The sequence below is a fragment of the Nannobrachium achirus genome (genome assembly GCF_963921795.1).
Source record: "Nannobrachium achirus genome assembly, chromosome: 17".
Lineage (NCBI taxonomy): Eukaryota > Metazoa > Chordata > Actinopteri > Myctophiformes > Myctophidae > Nannobrachium > Nannobrachium achirus.
Window position 1 is genome coordinate 29,391,053 of NC_137824.1, and position 15,322 is coordinate 29,406,374.

The 15,322-nt window shown below is 43.7% G+C and overlaps 1 protein-coding gene across 1 annotated transcript in view; it reads left to right on the top strand.

Moving 5' to 3' along the window:
- Positions 1-7,627: 7,627 nt before the first annotated feature.
- LOC308302177 (transcription factor COE3) overlaps positions 7,628-15,322 on the top strand; it is a gene marked incomplete at both ends in the record, with an annotated part of 142,786 nt that continues 135,091 nt past the window's right edge. The window contains one exon of the mRNA XM_080746410.1: positions 7,628-7,761. Coding sequence (XP_080602536.1) covers positions 7,628-7,761 — 134 coding nt within the window. The remainder of the gene's footprint in view (positions 7,762-15,322) is intronic.

Sequence of the window (15,322 nt, forward strand, 5' to 3'; positions counted from 1 at the left end):
AGCTCATCTCTCCACGCAGAGGTCTGTGGTGGCACAGGGACAGTTACGGGGTTAATAGCATGACAAGCGATTTCAGTAGCTGGCGTACCTCCATGTTCCGTGTCCAACGTCAAGGCCTCCTGTCGCAGCGCGGCGAAGTCTTCGTCAGGGTGGCGTCGAGCATATATTCTCAGTGCTTGACCAAGTGGGCCCTCAGTTAACCCCATAAGAAACTGGTCTTTCAAGACGGCCTCGGAGGGGGCTGTAGTCGCATCATAACGCCGCAACCCACAAAATAATTCTCTAAGTCTCAGAATAAAGGCACTGACACTCTCTCCAGGGCGCTGTGCGCAACTATAAAATTGTGAGCGTACCTTTGCAACAGGGATTGTTTCCTTGTACACGTTATCTAGATGAGCAAAGATTTTGGCCACAGTATCTCGATCCCCCTCATCCAACACATTAACTTGCCGTCTAGCTTCATCAGTCAAGGTTTGTAATAGAATGGCAACCTTTTTAGCCTCATTAACATCTTGCGTCCCCAATAGCCCTTTAATCTGTACTTTCCATTCCCTGTACTTAAGTTCACCCTCTGTACCTCCAAACGTGGGCAGCCACGGGGCGCCCGGATACACCGGCATCATCATCATATTAACAAGTTCACAATTACACACTTATTCACTCTCTCCTCTATATTGCTCTGTGTCCGATCCTGCCGCTACAAACGCCAATTTATGTAAGGGTGGCCCAACTCACATTAACCGCCAGTGTTTAAACTGGTACCTTTGTCATTACCTTGTTACTGAATTTGCCAATAAATAATTGTAAATACACCTTTTTGGTTTGTTGTATATTATTAAGTATTATCATTAGCAGATTGTATAATTATAAGTTTCCGACAACGCCACCTCGTTTAAAGAGGAAAATAAGTGCACAAAAGGCACAACCTTTAGGGACACACAAGTTCGTTTACGGAACACCAGAGCAATATAAATCATGAGGAGAGAATGACCAGGACGACAGTTTAGAAAAGTATAACAATCTTTATTACTAGGTTACAGCGGCCTCTATCACGCCAAAAACACAATAATAAAATAAAAGGGAACCCTAAAATCCTACGGCGCCAACTAACTAAGAAACTAAAAATAAGAGCACTGTCAACAATAAAACATTAATTCAAACCCCCCTTCTTTCTCTTATCGTAACGTTCTTGGTGACAATTAAAGTGCACTTAGTTTAGGGTACCGGCTCGTTAAGGCCTCAAATCGTAATAGTATAATAATTACGATAATTAATTATAATGCAAGGAGCGCAGATTTAAGGACGAATAAATGTTATATAACTAAGCAGATATGAAATAATAGGCAGAGTATCGTTTCAGCAGGTGGGAATAGTGACTTCTACAGCAGGTGGGATGGCACACACAGCGGCACACAGCTCATCTTTGGTCATCTACGTCTTTAGTCCACCGTTCTGTGAATACAAAGAATACGCCAGTATCCTTGTCGTGACGACTATACAGCTCAACTCTAGGCCAGTGACTTTAGTGACAGTGGTGTACAGGATTGGATACTCACACGCAGGCAGGCTTGTGACCTGCCGCTGCGAATAGTTCACACGACACCACAGTAGTCACAACGACCCCTCTCGTTAGCCGGGTAGCCGGTTCGGCTCGTCAGGACCCTCTCGCTCGTCTCTGGATGGCCGGACCCTGCCTGGTACCGCTGACACCCGGATCACCGTCTGGAATCCGCTGGGTTTGTAAGGTAAAGCGCTACTCGGTCCTAGCACTTTAGTTCAATAAGGTTCAGTTCAGTTACTGCCTGGCTCGGCCTGTGCCTGTCTCTCTGCTCATCACAGCCGGCCACCTGAGTCACTTCCCTCAGCCTGCTCCACACACACGTCTGCGCCCCTTGCTTGTCAACCTAGACTGAGCCTGGCGTTCCTCTTAAAGGGCCGCCTCCCACTCTGCCAGCCGCCCATTGGCTGGTCATGACGTCAGTCCCCCATACATTGGCCAGCACCGGCGTCTAGTTATCCTATCAGTTCGCAGTCAGACTCACACATGGAAAGAGAGGAGGTTGTTAGAGGGAGACAGCAATATAGCATTATCACAACGAAACATATTAGAGAAATTATACAAAACATGCTCAAACAAAAGGAAATAATTGTAAAAACAAACAATTACTAAAGAAAATAAAAAATAAAAAGGATAACGCTACTTCCACCCCCTCACATAAGCATGTGCAGCCAGTTGTATCTGGTTGACCATAATGTAACCTTCTTCTGATCAGTGATTGATTATCTATTATGTATGCGCTTTTTGTGGCAGATAATAATTAATGTGTGTGTGTGTGTGTGTGTGTGTGTGTGTGTGTGTGTGTGTGTGTGTGTGTGTGTGTGTGTGTGTGTGTGTGTGTGTGTGTGTGTGTGTGAGAGAGAGAGAGAGAGATAGAGAGAGCCTAATGAGGCATAGCTCAGGGGTAGAGAAACCGTTATTAGAGCACGAAGGGTTCCTGAAGGGTTCCCAGTTCGACTCCGGGCTCCCCCTGAGTTAATGTCGAAGAGTCCTTGAGCAAGACTCTGAACCCCTAATTGCTCCCGGTGAGTAGGTTGGTGCCTTGCATGGTTTCCTCCGCCACCGGTGTATGAATGTGCGCGTGAATGGGTGAATGTAATGCACAATCTATGTAAAGCGCCTTGGATAAAAGCGCTATATAAATGCACCGTTTACCATTTAATGCGGTAGGTGGGACAGAGTGAGGCCAGCGGGCATGTAGGTTGTGGAGAGGTTAAACGCTCCTCAGATGGTTGAAAGGGGGTCAAGGCCCCTCACTGCAGGGGGTCTGAAGCTGTGAGCGGGTAGTGCTGGGCTTTAGGTTGGGATATACTGATCAAGGGGGCTTTGATTCCATATCAGCCTGGAGGAGCTGAGAAGAAAGAGGAAGGATTTGTTTGGATTTTCACATTTAGCCTCTGTTAAGCAAAGCCTGATAGAATGCTAAAAAGTGTGTTTAACATTTGCCACATGCAACATTTCTATCACAACAGATAAGCTGTGGATCAGTGCAGACCATGTCCCACCAGCTGGAATGTACCGATGCAGCCCAGGCCAGAAGATCTGGCAGAATACCCCATCATCAGCTGTGGCCTGTGCTCGATATTGGCAGAACGACATCTGAGATTGGTAAGGGCTCGGAGTAGAACATTTTGTCAAGCTTTTATGATCTTGGTGTCGTAAGGCTTCTGTGCAGCAGTCCAGTTATTTGTCATTGTTTACGTAGATGTACTGTCATATCAGTAGGCCGGTTATTGCCATTCAGAAGATTGACTTCCATTATTCTAAATGGAGGTGTCACCTATACCTAACCTAAACCCTAACCCTAACCTCAGTGGGGGTATTTCTGAATGGGGATGTTTCTAAGTGGGGGTGTTTCTGAATGGAGGTCTGCTGTAGCGTGTATGGCGTGATACATTTATTTTGTTAATTAATTCAGTTTATATCATGCACATGAATATGCCTATAATAAATTACAACAGGCGAGCTACAACTCAACATATTTCAATATAAAAAGTATAAGTAAAAATATATACCTGTAAAACATCATTTGGCTTCGATTGCGAATTTATTTCACCTGTAAAATAATTAAAATCTTCACAAATAGCCTAGACTACTTGTGAGGATGAAACAAGTTATTCTGAGAGCTGACTCGATATCCATCTGAATGTATTCCTTTGACCGTTAGGTGGCGACATAGGCCTACACCAGAGCTCTGCTGGTCCTCCTCGCATCAAACTCGAGATAGAACGACGTCTAGACAACAGGAACCAATTGACTTTTTCAATTGCTTCACTAGACCTATTAGAGAACAAACATGTTGTTTTCTTCCGCAACATTTGATGATGATGATTTTCCACGGTTCAAATGCCAATGTTTTCACAAGACACATTTCAGGCAACTAAGATTTCAGGCCTATTAGGCCCTAAAAAAAACCTGGACACACAGGCCTGTTCGTCCAGTCAGTTGCGCTGGCTGGTTGGTTGGTCGTTTTAGGGCTAGGCCTGTTTGTTCGAACTAATTATACGCCATAACAGAGAAACCTCACAAAAGTGAATTGTGCAATTGTATAGTAGGCCAAGTAAACAATTCGGACAGCTCTGGTGTGCATTGGTTTGCAGCAGTAGACCTATAACAAAGGCGCCGCTGGTGTCTGTGGTATTTTCTCTAACACACTGACTCAGTCTCAGATGAAGAAAACTTTGGTGAGTTGTGACTTGTGAGGTGCGGGCAGATGATGGGCTGCCTCAACATTTCAGATGTCACGGGGGAATTTGGTCCGCTCTTTTTTTCTCTCTCTCTCTCTTTTTTTTCTTTATTCTGTCCGAGTTTAAGAAGCCACAGGACGCTGTAAATTTACCAGATTATAGACCCCTCCACCCACGACTCCTCTGGGAATCCCTGCTGGACGGTTCGGCCTTCACTGCATATTAACCCCGCTCAGAGTGAAAGAATCACGAACAGGCCAACATTAAATAAATTAATTAAATAATAATAGCCTAATAATAATGATGATAATAATAATAATACTAATATTAATTTAATATAACAATAGCAATAGCCTAATAACCGCCCCCATCATCATCATCATCGTTATTGCTCAAATGCCGGCGGAATTTAATATTGTCAGAAGGTGATGAAGAAGATAGATAAATAACAGTGTGGATAGTAGACTAATAAAATATTCTCCGAAATAACATAGCCTAATAGCCGAGCTTTGAACAAAGCCAAGGTCTGCATTTTAACGAATAATAATATTAATAATTATTAGCTATAATTATTATTATTCCATTTTTCCAGACCATTAATTTTCAAAGCATATTGGCTGTGCCTTAATCATTATCCAGCCTTATGTAAAGAGAATCATCAGATGTCCACGGCGGTGGGCTATCGGAAAACATTTCTTCAAAACATGTTTGGCAGCGTTTCATTGACTTTCTCTTTTTACAGAGTTTTTATTTTATTTATTTTATTTTCCTATCCAGACGCTTCGCTGTTCCCTGGAGGATATCCTCGGTCTCGGAAGTCAGCGAGGCTAAAGTTTTATAAATATTTAATCAGCGTTGCTGCGGAGTTTTGCTAATTAACGTAATTTCAGACTTGCCATGAAAATGACTGCTGAAAATGTTGGAAACCAAAAATGAAAGCAAATAGCATATAACAGTTATCTGCAATGGCATTTTTGCAACTATTCTTATTATTCTTATTATTAGTATTATTATCATAATTTGTATTATTAGGCTATAGCCTAATTAGTAGTAGGCTAGTAGTAGTAGTAGACTATACGTGTTGGTCTTAGTGTTATTTTGATTATTGCCTATTAATTTATCATTCTTTATTGCCCAATTAATACATTAAATATTAGATAGTCTAAACATTTAATCTGTGCACATATAATATAGGCTCTACCTGGCCTGGCCCGTTCACATAAACGTCAACTGAATGAAAACAAGCTAAAGTAATGAGTGGCTAGATGAACGATCAGAGAGAGCGGCCAAATCATTACAGTCATCACGAGCTCCGGTGCTGCTGTGCATGTAGACCTGCTCCTACAGCCGGCCAAAATACTGCCTATTAGCGCCTCTCCCACCTGGTGTATGATGATCACGGGAGTGTGTGTGTGTGTGTGTGTGTGTGTGTGTGTGTGTGTGTGTGTGTGTGTGTGTGTGTGTGTGTGTGTGTGTGTGTGTGTGTGTGTGTGTGCGTGTGCGTGTGCGTGTGTGCGCAAACATAGCCATATGTCCATGCGTAAAAGTGCAAATTTGTGCCATGCAGGGACTGTGTACAGGCGTACAGCCTATACTTCGGATGTCATATTGGATCTATTAATTGTTTTCCTTGATCCACAAAAAAACCCTGAAGACAACGGACCAAACAACACGTATAACCGCAGGGATGACAGTATTATAATATGCAGCCCATTATAGTTAATTCAGTCGTGTGGATATAGATATAGTCTATAGGCGTAAACGTTCATGGCCATTGATGGTGCAAAACAAATGAAGCGAGATGTTGTTCTGCGCTGAATGGGATTCAGTGTTGATGTCAGATCGTCAGGTGATGGACAAGTATAGTTGTTAACACATCTATGCTATGGACCACTGGTTCTCAAAGTGTGGTCCGGGGATCCCCAGGGGTCCTTGAGGGAGTTCCAGGGAGTCCCCAGCTTGATAGTTTAATATAGGAACCAAATAATGGACCCTTATGGGTCTGTAATTCAGAAAGTGTACAAATGTGTACACATGGAACCAATGTACAAACCAAGTGTACAAAGAGTTAAATTAACATCGATTTTACAATATAAATTGGGGTCTCATAGATAGAAATACCATTACATAGGGGTCCGTAGGCTAATGCATGTCAAACTGGGGGTCCTTGAAATTAAAATGGCTGAGATCCATACAAATATTTTCTTAAGGAGGTCCCTGGCATAGGCTACCTTTTCAAATGGGGGTCCGCGAACTAGTAGGCTATTAAAGTGTCAATTTGGGGGTCCTTGACATGAAAAAGTTTGAGAACCACCGCTGTGGACCACTTGAGAAAGTAGAGGAACGTGCTAATGTTCAGATCACGCCTGTAGCCACGGGGATCTTAATGAGGCGCTTCATCTCTGTGTGAGTGTCTAATATTCATGAAGCAAGCGTCCGTCCGCGCGCACGCACAGGGCTGGTCCTGATGTGTACGGACGGAGCATTGAGCAACAACATGCGGAAACCTTTTTTTGCGGCGAATTCAAAAAATGACGTAAGGCGTGACTTCAGCCAATGGGAGGGGAGGGAACGGAACTGATATTCAAATGCCTTTTCCTTTTATGGGACAGGCCCCGCCCACGCCAGGACCATGCTTGTCCCCCCCTCCACCCCCCTCTCCCCCCCCCCCCCCCCCTCGAGAGCACTGGAGCCTCCGAACCCGAGAGAAGGTGCTCTCCGCTGGGACAGAGCAGGCAGAGAGGAGCGGGGAGGGAGGGAATGAGATTTCTTGCTACCCAATCCCCCTGTTCCCCCGGGAGTGCAAGCCTTCCACGGTCCGTCCCTCCCTCTTGTTTGGTAATCATTTCATTTTACTCCTTTTTGAAGCGGTTGCCTGTGTTATCCCACTTTTCATTCCACGATCCCGTGCGCGTGGTGTGCTCGCCTCCTTCTCCTTCTGATCAGCATCGGCATCTTCTTCTCCCCTCTCCGTCCTCCTCCCGACGAGCAGAAGGTCTCCTAGAAGATCCCGGCTGATTCTCCTCCTTGGAGATGCTTTAACTGTTCTCTAACATTCGCCCTCTCTCTCCCTCTCTCCCTCTCTGTCTCTCCACCCCTCTTTTCAACTTGAGAGACCGCGGCTAAAGCCCGAGCGAACTGAACCTGGTGCTGGAATCTAAAATAAAGCGGAAAACCCTGAGGGATACACGGCCGGCGCTCGTCTTTGGATAAGGACCGCTATAGCGTTGCGTTTTCCCCCCTTGTTGCACTTTGGGGAAGCTCCTTCCCCTGTACGTTCACTTTGCCTCGTCGTTAATCCAGGTGGCCTTGCCTTTTTTGAGTGGTGTTGAGGGAGGATTATTTTGTGCATTTCGGGCAGAGCTCCCAGAAGGCTACTTTGATGTTCTCCATCCAGGACAGTCTCCCGCGGGGAGCCCTGACCATGAAGGAGGAACCGCTGACGAGCGGCATGACACCGGTCCGCTCGTGGATGCAGAGCGCGGGGATTTTGGACGCGAACACGGCTGCCCAAAGGTAAATGATCACGTTAGATGACGATCAGTTGAGTTAGGGACGGCGACATCACGGAACATCCCCCCTCAACAAATCCACCCGTCATTATAGGCTATATGTCTCTGATTTATGGCAGCGTTGTCAGTTAAGTTCGACATCAAAATGAAGAAAGCGCATCTTCTGCGCTGTAGTCCAGACAGAGCATTCATGTGAATAAACAGAGCACACCCACGCATTTAAAGCTTTACTTTAAATTGTGTGTTTTACACGCCGTGTTAAACCTACTGCGCACAATGCGCCGCTGAAGTTTCTGGTGTCTGTGTCTATTTTATAGACTAACTCTTTACTGTGTCTTGTTTGTAAGATCCATTCTGTTAACTCATGAAGACCAGCTCTGGGGCTTTTGCTCTCCTCTCCTCTGCTTTCAATCTGACCTTGGAATTGCACCCGCTAAACAAACTGGAAGCGTGCGTGGGAAAAACGGAAAACACTTCGCTCTTGCGCTCCACGTGCGTCAAAAGTGTTTTTCTCTCTCTCTCTCTCTCTCTCTCTCTCTCTCTCTCTCTCTCTCTCTCTCTCTCTCTTTCTTTCTCTCTCCCCTCTCTCTCTCTGCTTAAACTTAGCTTGTGCACGCGCACGGCCCACGCCAAAAATATTAACTTGGAAAAGAGAAAAAATTAAAAAAGATGAAATTGATGACAATAGTAAAACTTTACAGTTACAAATGATGCTGCTCAACCCTGCATGTCTCTGGAGGTACAGCCAGCTATAACCGCCCTTTCACCACATTCAACTCTCAGAAAGTTGGCTTTATTTATTTATTTATTTATTGGTTTAACTTTTTGGTAACAGTGATCATCTAAATTCTAATTTGCACGCTCTGGTTCAAATTCGTATCTCAGGGTGACCAAGTAAGTAATTTGGCAAGTCATATTTTAATATTTTAGTATTTAACACCTTGAGACAAAAAAAATCATTTAGGCTAATATGAAGCAAGCCAGATGAGACATGAAACACACAGTTTGGCTATATCAATATTTTATGTTGGACAATTTAATTAATTTCGTGATATCCGTGTCATTTCAAAATGCACTTAGGCTATAAGTCATTGTGTGTCAACTGTTGTAATTTACAAGGGACAATATAAGCTCATGGACATTGCCAAATATTTGTTGAGGATTTAGTTATTTTGATTCAGTCTACACTGTTAACTTCAATGACAAAAAATGTTTTTGATGTAAACACATTTTAACACAAAGTAGGCCTAGTTTTGTTTCTGTGTCGTCTGACAACACTTTTTGGCAATAAGTGTCTTTTTTTTAGTCTAATCCGACGTGAGTGTAGTCTATATATTAGCTTAGGCTATATATATTGCCTGTGTACAGTGTGTATTATGTTATCCTGAATTTAAAACACAGTCGGGCAAAAGTTTCTTCTGGCTGTGTATAACAGCGCATGCTGATGATGGTCACATTTTGACATTTAATGTAAGTAATTAGTCTCCATTTGGAGTGGCCTGAACTCTGCAGCCAGAGGGTTTGCCAGTCATGCTGCAAACAGTGACACCGACAGAGGTCAGAGGATGAGGCGTTTAACGAGCAGCGGGTGTCCGCGTGCCACGGTGCAGTGACAGCGTGACAATACACGCGGACCCACCCTGCCGCGAGCTCACGTTCAGTAGCGGCTTCATTTGACACCCATACCGCGCGCCTTTACGCGCGCCGTCTAAAGGTCGTATTGGTGCTGTGAGATTTATATAAAAAAAACAAAGTCAGATTTTTTGGTCTAGACCTGTCCTGTATTAGTAGAATATAACGGTATCCCTCTATTTAGCCCGCCGTTAAAAAACAACAACAAAAACATCAACATAATTATAAAATTGCTACTGATAAAAATATAGTCTATGCTTCTGAAACCACCTGTGCCACACCAGCCTATACAACCGTTTTTTGGTTAGAATTAAATGTAAAATGTGTGATATTAGTTTATACAAAATGAACCAAAGCCACATCAGCACATAAATATAGGCTGCACTCTGCCCATCAAGTTAATTGTTACCTGATAAAGTTTAAATGAGAAGCTCTCTGTATTGTTTTTGTTGGGGGGACAATTTAAGTTACTGATGTACATTTATATTAGCCTATAAGATATGATTATATCAAATAGCAGCATATATATATGAAAACAAAATGCACATTTGCATGGCATATCTATAATATATAGGCTTTATGAAATTGTACAATTATTAATTCTTGCTCAATGTTTTGTGACTTTTTACAAATAATTGTTCTTATACGGAAGACCCTTTTTGATATTAAAGTTTTACTTATTTATTTGTCTGTGATTCTCAATTTGTTAAAATAAATAAAAGGACAAGATGCTTTAGAGTATAGTGTTCCAACTCAGTCCATCAGTATGAATTGAATAGAACAGAAAAAGTAACATAACGTGTGGCTTGTGGGCATTGTGCTCTATGTAATATAGACTACTTAATATATAACAGTCAGGTCAGATGTGTGGCTGTGCCTCAGAGACATGCACAGGGGGATTACATATCAGTGGACCCAACCAAAGGGTCATTCTATACCAGTGCACAACACTCACTCACTACATGTAAATTCATTTGCCCTCGCTATGTGATACCCATCGCCTAACAAATGTCTTTTTTCTGATGGGCGATATCAGATATACAGTCATGGCCATATAGTCCGTTTGATTTACAATCTCTTGCCAGTAGTGGATTTGGTCAGGGAAGAGGACTTGGGGGGGGGGGGGGGGGGAGAATGAAAGAGACTTGTGGTGTCTTGATTATTAACTAGGTTACTGTAAAGAACAAGTGGAACTTTAGCATTACTGTCACTGTCTGTGTAATGTCTGTGTAATGATTAAGAGTTAATTAACGATGTGGTGTGCAATATTGGTTTGAATCATTTTTGAAGATGTCCATTATATCAGACATATAGATGAATTTGTTTGCCGTATGTTTATTCTTAAATGTGTACACACAAGTCAACATGGTCATTTGCAGCTGGCAGTTTTGGTATTATACACTGTAGATTTAGGATTTTTTCTTTTTTGTCTTTGCGTATCGTCCTATAAGACACTTACCTCATGTAGGCCATGTGCGCCGGTGTGCCAGAGGCAGGTAGGGGGTCAGTCTCAAGGACACTTGGGCAGGAATAGACACAGCCACATGCAGGCTGACGTTGGGATCGGACCTGTGACCTTCCAGTAGAGGGATGGTAACCACTGACCACCCAAATACATAGATATCATGTATATGTATTTGTTTATATTTACGTCCATATGCAGTACGTAGTATGTATCCTTCCTTGCGCGTGTTCATGCGCATGTGTCTGCATATGTTCTTGTGTTTAACATTGTTTGTGTGTGTGTGTGTGTGTGTGTGTGTGTTCGCGCGCGCGCGTGTGCGTGCGCGCGCGTGTGCATGTGTGTGTCCAGTCTGCTGTTCGTCCAGCTGTAGGTGAGCAGATTTCCCGGGTGCCCCCCACACTGACACTGTAAACTCTGTAGAATGAATTATGCTGCCCCCCAACACACGCACGCACACACACTCGCACGCACGCACACACACAGACGGATCTTTGTCTTTTGGGGTTTCAAAAACATCAGGGGCCATAGGGAGGTAGGAGGTATAAGAAGGGTTTGAGTTAATAAAGTACAGCTTCCCAAGCTCAGCAGGGGGGTTGGGGTGTGTGTGTGTGTGTGTATGTGTATGGGGGGGGGGGGGGGGTGTAGTAAGGTGACTGATAGCCATCCAGGGACTCCGTGTCCGCAGCACCATTCCTCATTGCCTCAATCATCACCAGTCACTGGCCTCAAAAATACAGAGCCACCGCTCCCCAGCGGGGGACTGCAGTGATGTGGGGAGGGAGGGAAAGGAGCACATTTGTACTTGGAGACATATTTGGCGCGAGTGGCATTGATATATGCCACATGCCATCGCTGAGAGATTTTCATCCGAGTACAGTAAGTTATCATGGCCGGGGAAGATGAAGAGGTCAGCGGAGACGCTTTGATCTAACAGAGGCTTTACTTCCTATTTTTCACTTAATGAGAAAAAGGCACTTTCCAACGCATTTGCAGTTGTCAACACCCCTCTTCCCAGCAAACGCGCGCGCACAGACACACGCACAAACACACATGCATGTGCAAACACATAGTATATACAGACACACACGTATACTGCACACACATACTCAATTAAATTCCACTGAGTGTGGCTGAAGTCTGCATGCTAAAAGTGTTAAAATAATTAAAATTGCACACGTTTCTTTCCATGGAAAGAGATCCTGTGGCAGCCTTGTTACTGTAAATTCTCAGTAACACGTCGAGGTGTGGCGATAACGTGGAATTGAAGTTGACTCACATAAATACACCTTAGACGGTCCGTGTTAACTCTTTGTCTAGCTCTGCTGAATGTCAGCGGGCGCAGTTGCACGGCAGAGAGGAGTTAATCAGAACCAAGTGTTCTTTGTGTCCAGATGCCTGACTTTCTAAACGTGTAAACAATTAGCGGGGCCTGTGTGCGGACCACCCTCTCCCTGACCCCCATTAGGAGTGTACAGGTGACTAAACTAATGGTCTCAGCTGTGGCCAAGAAATCTCACTGGCGTGTGTGTGTGTGTGTGTGTGTGTGTGTGTGTGTGTGTGTGTGTGCGCGCGCGCACGTGCGCGCGTGTGTGTATGTGTGTGCGTGCGCGCGAGCGTGTGCATGAGGAGTGAGTGCGCATATGTGAGAGTATTGTTGGCTGCAGGTGTGTGTGCATGCAGGACTGTATCTTTTGTGTCTGTGTATTGTGTGTCAGTTTTGAATGAGTTTGTGTTTGTGTATATATGTGTATCTGTGTGTACTGCATGTGCGCGTGTGCGTCTCGTGCACATGTGTGTGTTGTCGTGATTTGTTATTCCCCGGGCAGGTGTGTCTATGTTAAACCTGCGGCAGATATTTGACAGTCTGGTAAAAATGTGGTTGGAGGCAAAGGAAACAGCTGACTGGAGGAAAACTGTGAGATTCTGCCCCAGCTGCTGCAGCCGGGTCTCTCGTATAGATCCCTGATCTATTTTAGATTGTGATGAATTCACCGTGAGCTGAGATAGCTGCGCGCGCGGGGAATGTGAGGAATAATTGAAAACAACAGATACAAAACAATAGGTGATCGATTCCAGCTGGTGTTTTCAGGGCACTGAGATCCGCCTGACTGTTGTATACTCCTTATTGTTAGTTAGACTATAGTACTGAAGATCTAGGAATTCTTGCTAAATCCACCTTTGCTGCACTTGTGCTTCACCGTAAGTCTGAATCTAACATTTTAAAGATAGCCTGATGAAGGTCTAACAGACTGAAACGTTGTGTATTCCCATTAGAGCCTTTTTCTTTTTGCATTTGAAGACAGCATTTGCGGGAGATTTTCTTTTTCTGCTTCTAAAATCTAAAAACAAACAGTGTCAAGTCCCTCTGACCCAAACTAAAATGCTGTTTGCGTACCAAAGTTTGCAAATCTTGTTCACAGTCCACGTCGCCTGCCACTCTCTGCACAGTAAAATCATCAGTGTTAATGTATACATTTGTAACTCAGAAAGTGTACAAATGTAACCAAATGGGCACTTACGGGTCCATTTAGTTACATGTGTGTACGCTCTCAGTGTTAAATGAACACTAAAGACTTTACTGTGTGTGTGCTCGCAACACTGTAGCTTTGATAGAGGCGGCAGTCGGCAGATCCCTGTGAACTCTTGGTGACTGATTTTCATTTGTGCACCTTAATAGTGTGTGTCATTCCTAATTAGCTCAGCTAGCTCGGGGAAACATTGGCTCGATGCTGGAATGGCTGTTCTTGTCATGCAGCAATTACCAACAAATTAGTCCTTAAACTGAGAGGTTACTGCAGCATGATGCACTGCTGACGGGAGCAGACTGTTGTGTGTGTGATGGACATTAGTGTGTGTGTGGGTGTGGGTGTGTGTGTGTGTGTGTGTGTGTGTGTGTGTGTGTGTGTGTGTGTGTGTGTGTGTGTGTGTGCTGTGTGCGCGCGCGGGCGTGTGTGTGTGCATGCCTGAGTTTGTGTGTGTATGCATGCCTGCGTACAGTACATGCATGCATGTGTGTGCGTGTATTCGTCGATGTGTGCCTGTTCCCATGTGTCCACACAGTAAAATTCTCAGTGTTAATTTAACTCTGAGAGTGTAATAATTGACACAATTAGACGGGTAAGGGTCAAAGTTAAATTGAGAATTTTACTGTCTTCGCGTGGCCTGTGTTTTTTATCATGCACGTACATGTCTTTGTCTGTGTATGTATGCACATGTGTGTATATGTTTATGTATGTATGTATGCATGCGTGCCCATGCAAGTACTATACTAGGTGTTAAATATGTGAATTTATAAACTTTATGGTGCAATGATTGAGGTTCAGTGTTGGACACTTATAGCTGTTGCATGAATGGAAACTATGACCTTTAGTCGTATTACAGTCCTATGGCTGTTGAGAAATCTGAAAAATGCAGTGCCTTTGCAGAAGATTGATTCAACAGCCTGTTGGGTTGTTGAAGGTGCTTTTAAAACCGGTGTGCAGTAAAAACAAAAGAAAATCTGCTTTAAAAATGTCTTATTTTTTACTAGTATCTCAGGCCTCAAAGAGATTTATTCTTGGATTTGTGCTTCGCCACAAAGATTTCTCATTGTTGACTGCGTAAGCATCGCTGCGAGGTTGTCGAATACATATAAACAATATCAAAATGGTAAAAACATTCTAAAATGTTTTTAATATCCAAACATATATACAGGAAACATCTCTACCCACTTGTTTCTGACTTCCCTAATAATAACAAAATATGGTGTGTTTGTGTATGTTTTCTTGGTATTTCTTTTACCCATTCTGATTTCCATTGCGATCCCTAAAACAGCCTGGACAGAGACTTCACTCTCCTCCATTGTAGTTTGATTTGTTTTGAGTCTTGTCATGTGAACCCAACACTAGAGAGACATGAGGAAACGCACAGTGATGTTGATATGCTCACCGCCCAGACAAAGTGTCGCTAACAGTTTCATTTTAAAGATGTCAACTTAGATTTATCCCCAGACAGAGATGGAGTCACTTTGCTCAAACGGAGACAAAATACCTTGAAATCTGAGGCAAGTTTACGCCAGCAGAATATGTCAGCGCTCATTGATGTATAATCTTTTCCAGTAACATTGTGATCGAAAAATATGATGTTTAAGTTAGTTGTCACAGGTAGTGACGGTGCAAGGTAAAACAGAAGAGAAGGAAGGAGAGGTGACCGAGACGAGAGCCAAGGTGAACATAGCACAGTGAAAGGACAACAGGAGAGGTAGCGGGTGAGGAGGAGAGAATGAGAGCTGGTAAAAGAAGATACGGTTACTGGAGGGTTTTACTGTAGGTATAGTGGCTTCAGTGTGGCCCTTTTATCTTTAAAACCCTGTATATTCCAATTGAACAAACTCATGTAAACGCTCAGTGAGGAGTGGAGAATGATGGGGAGACGATGTGAAGGCACATAGTGAACGGATCAGCAGGAGCACATACTGTAGAACAGGGGT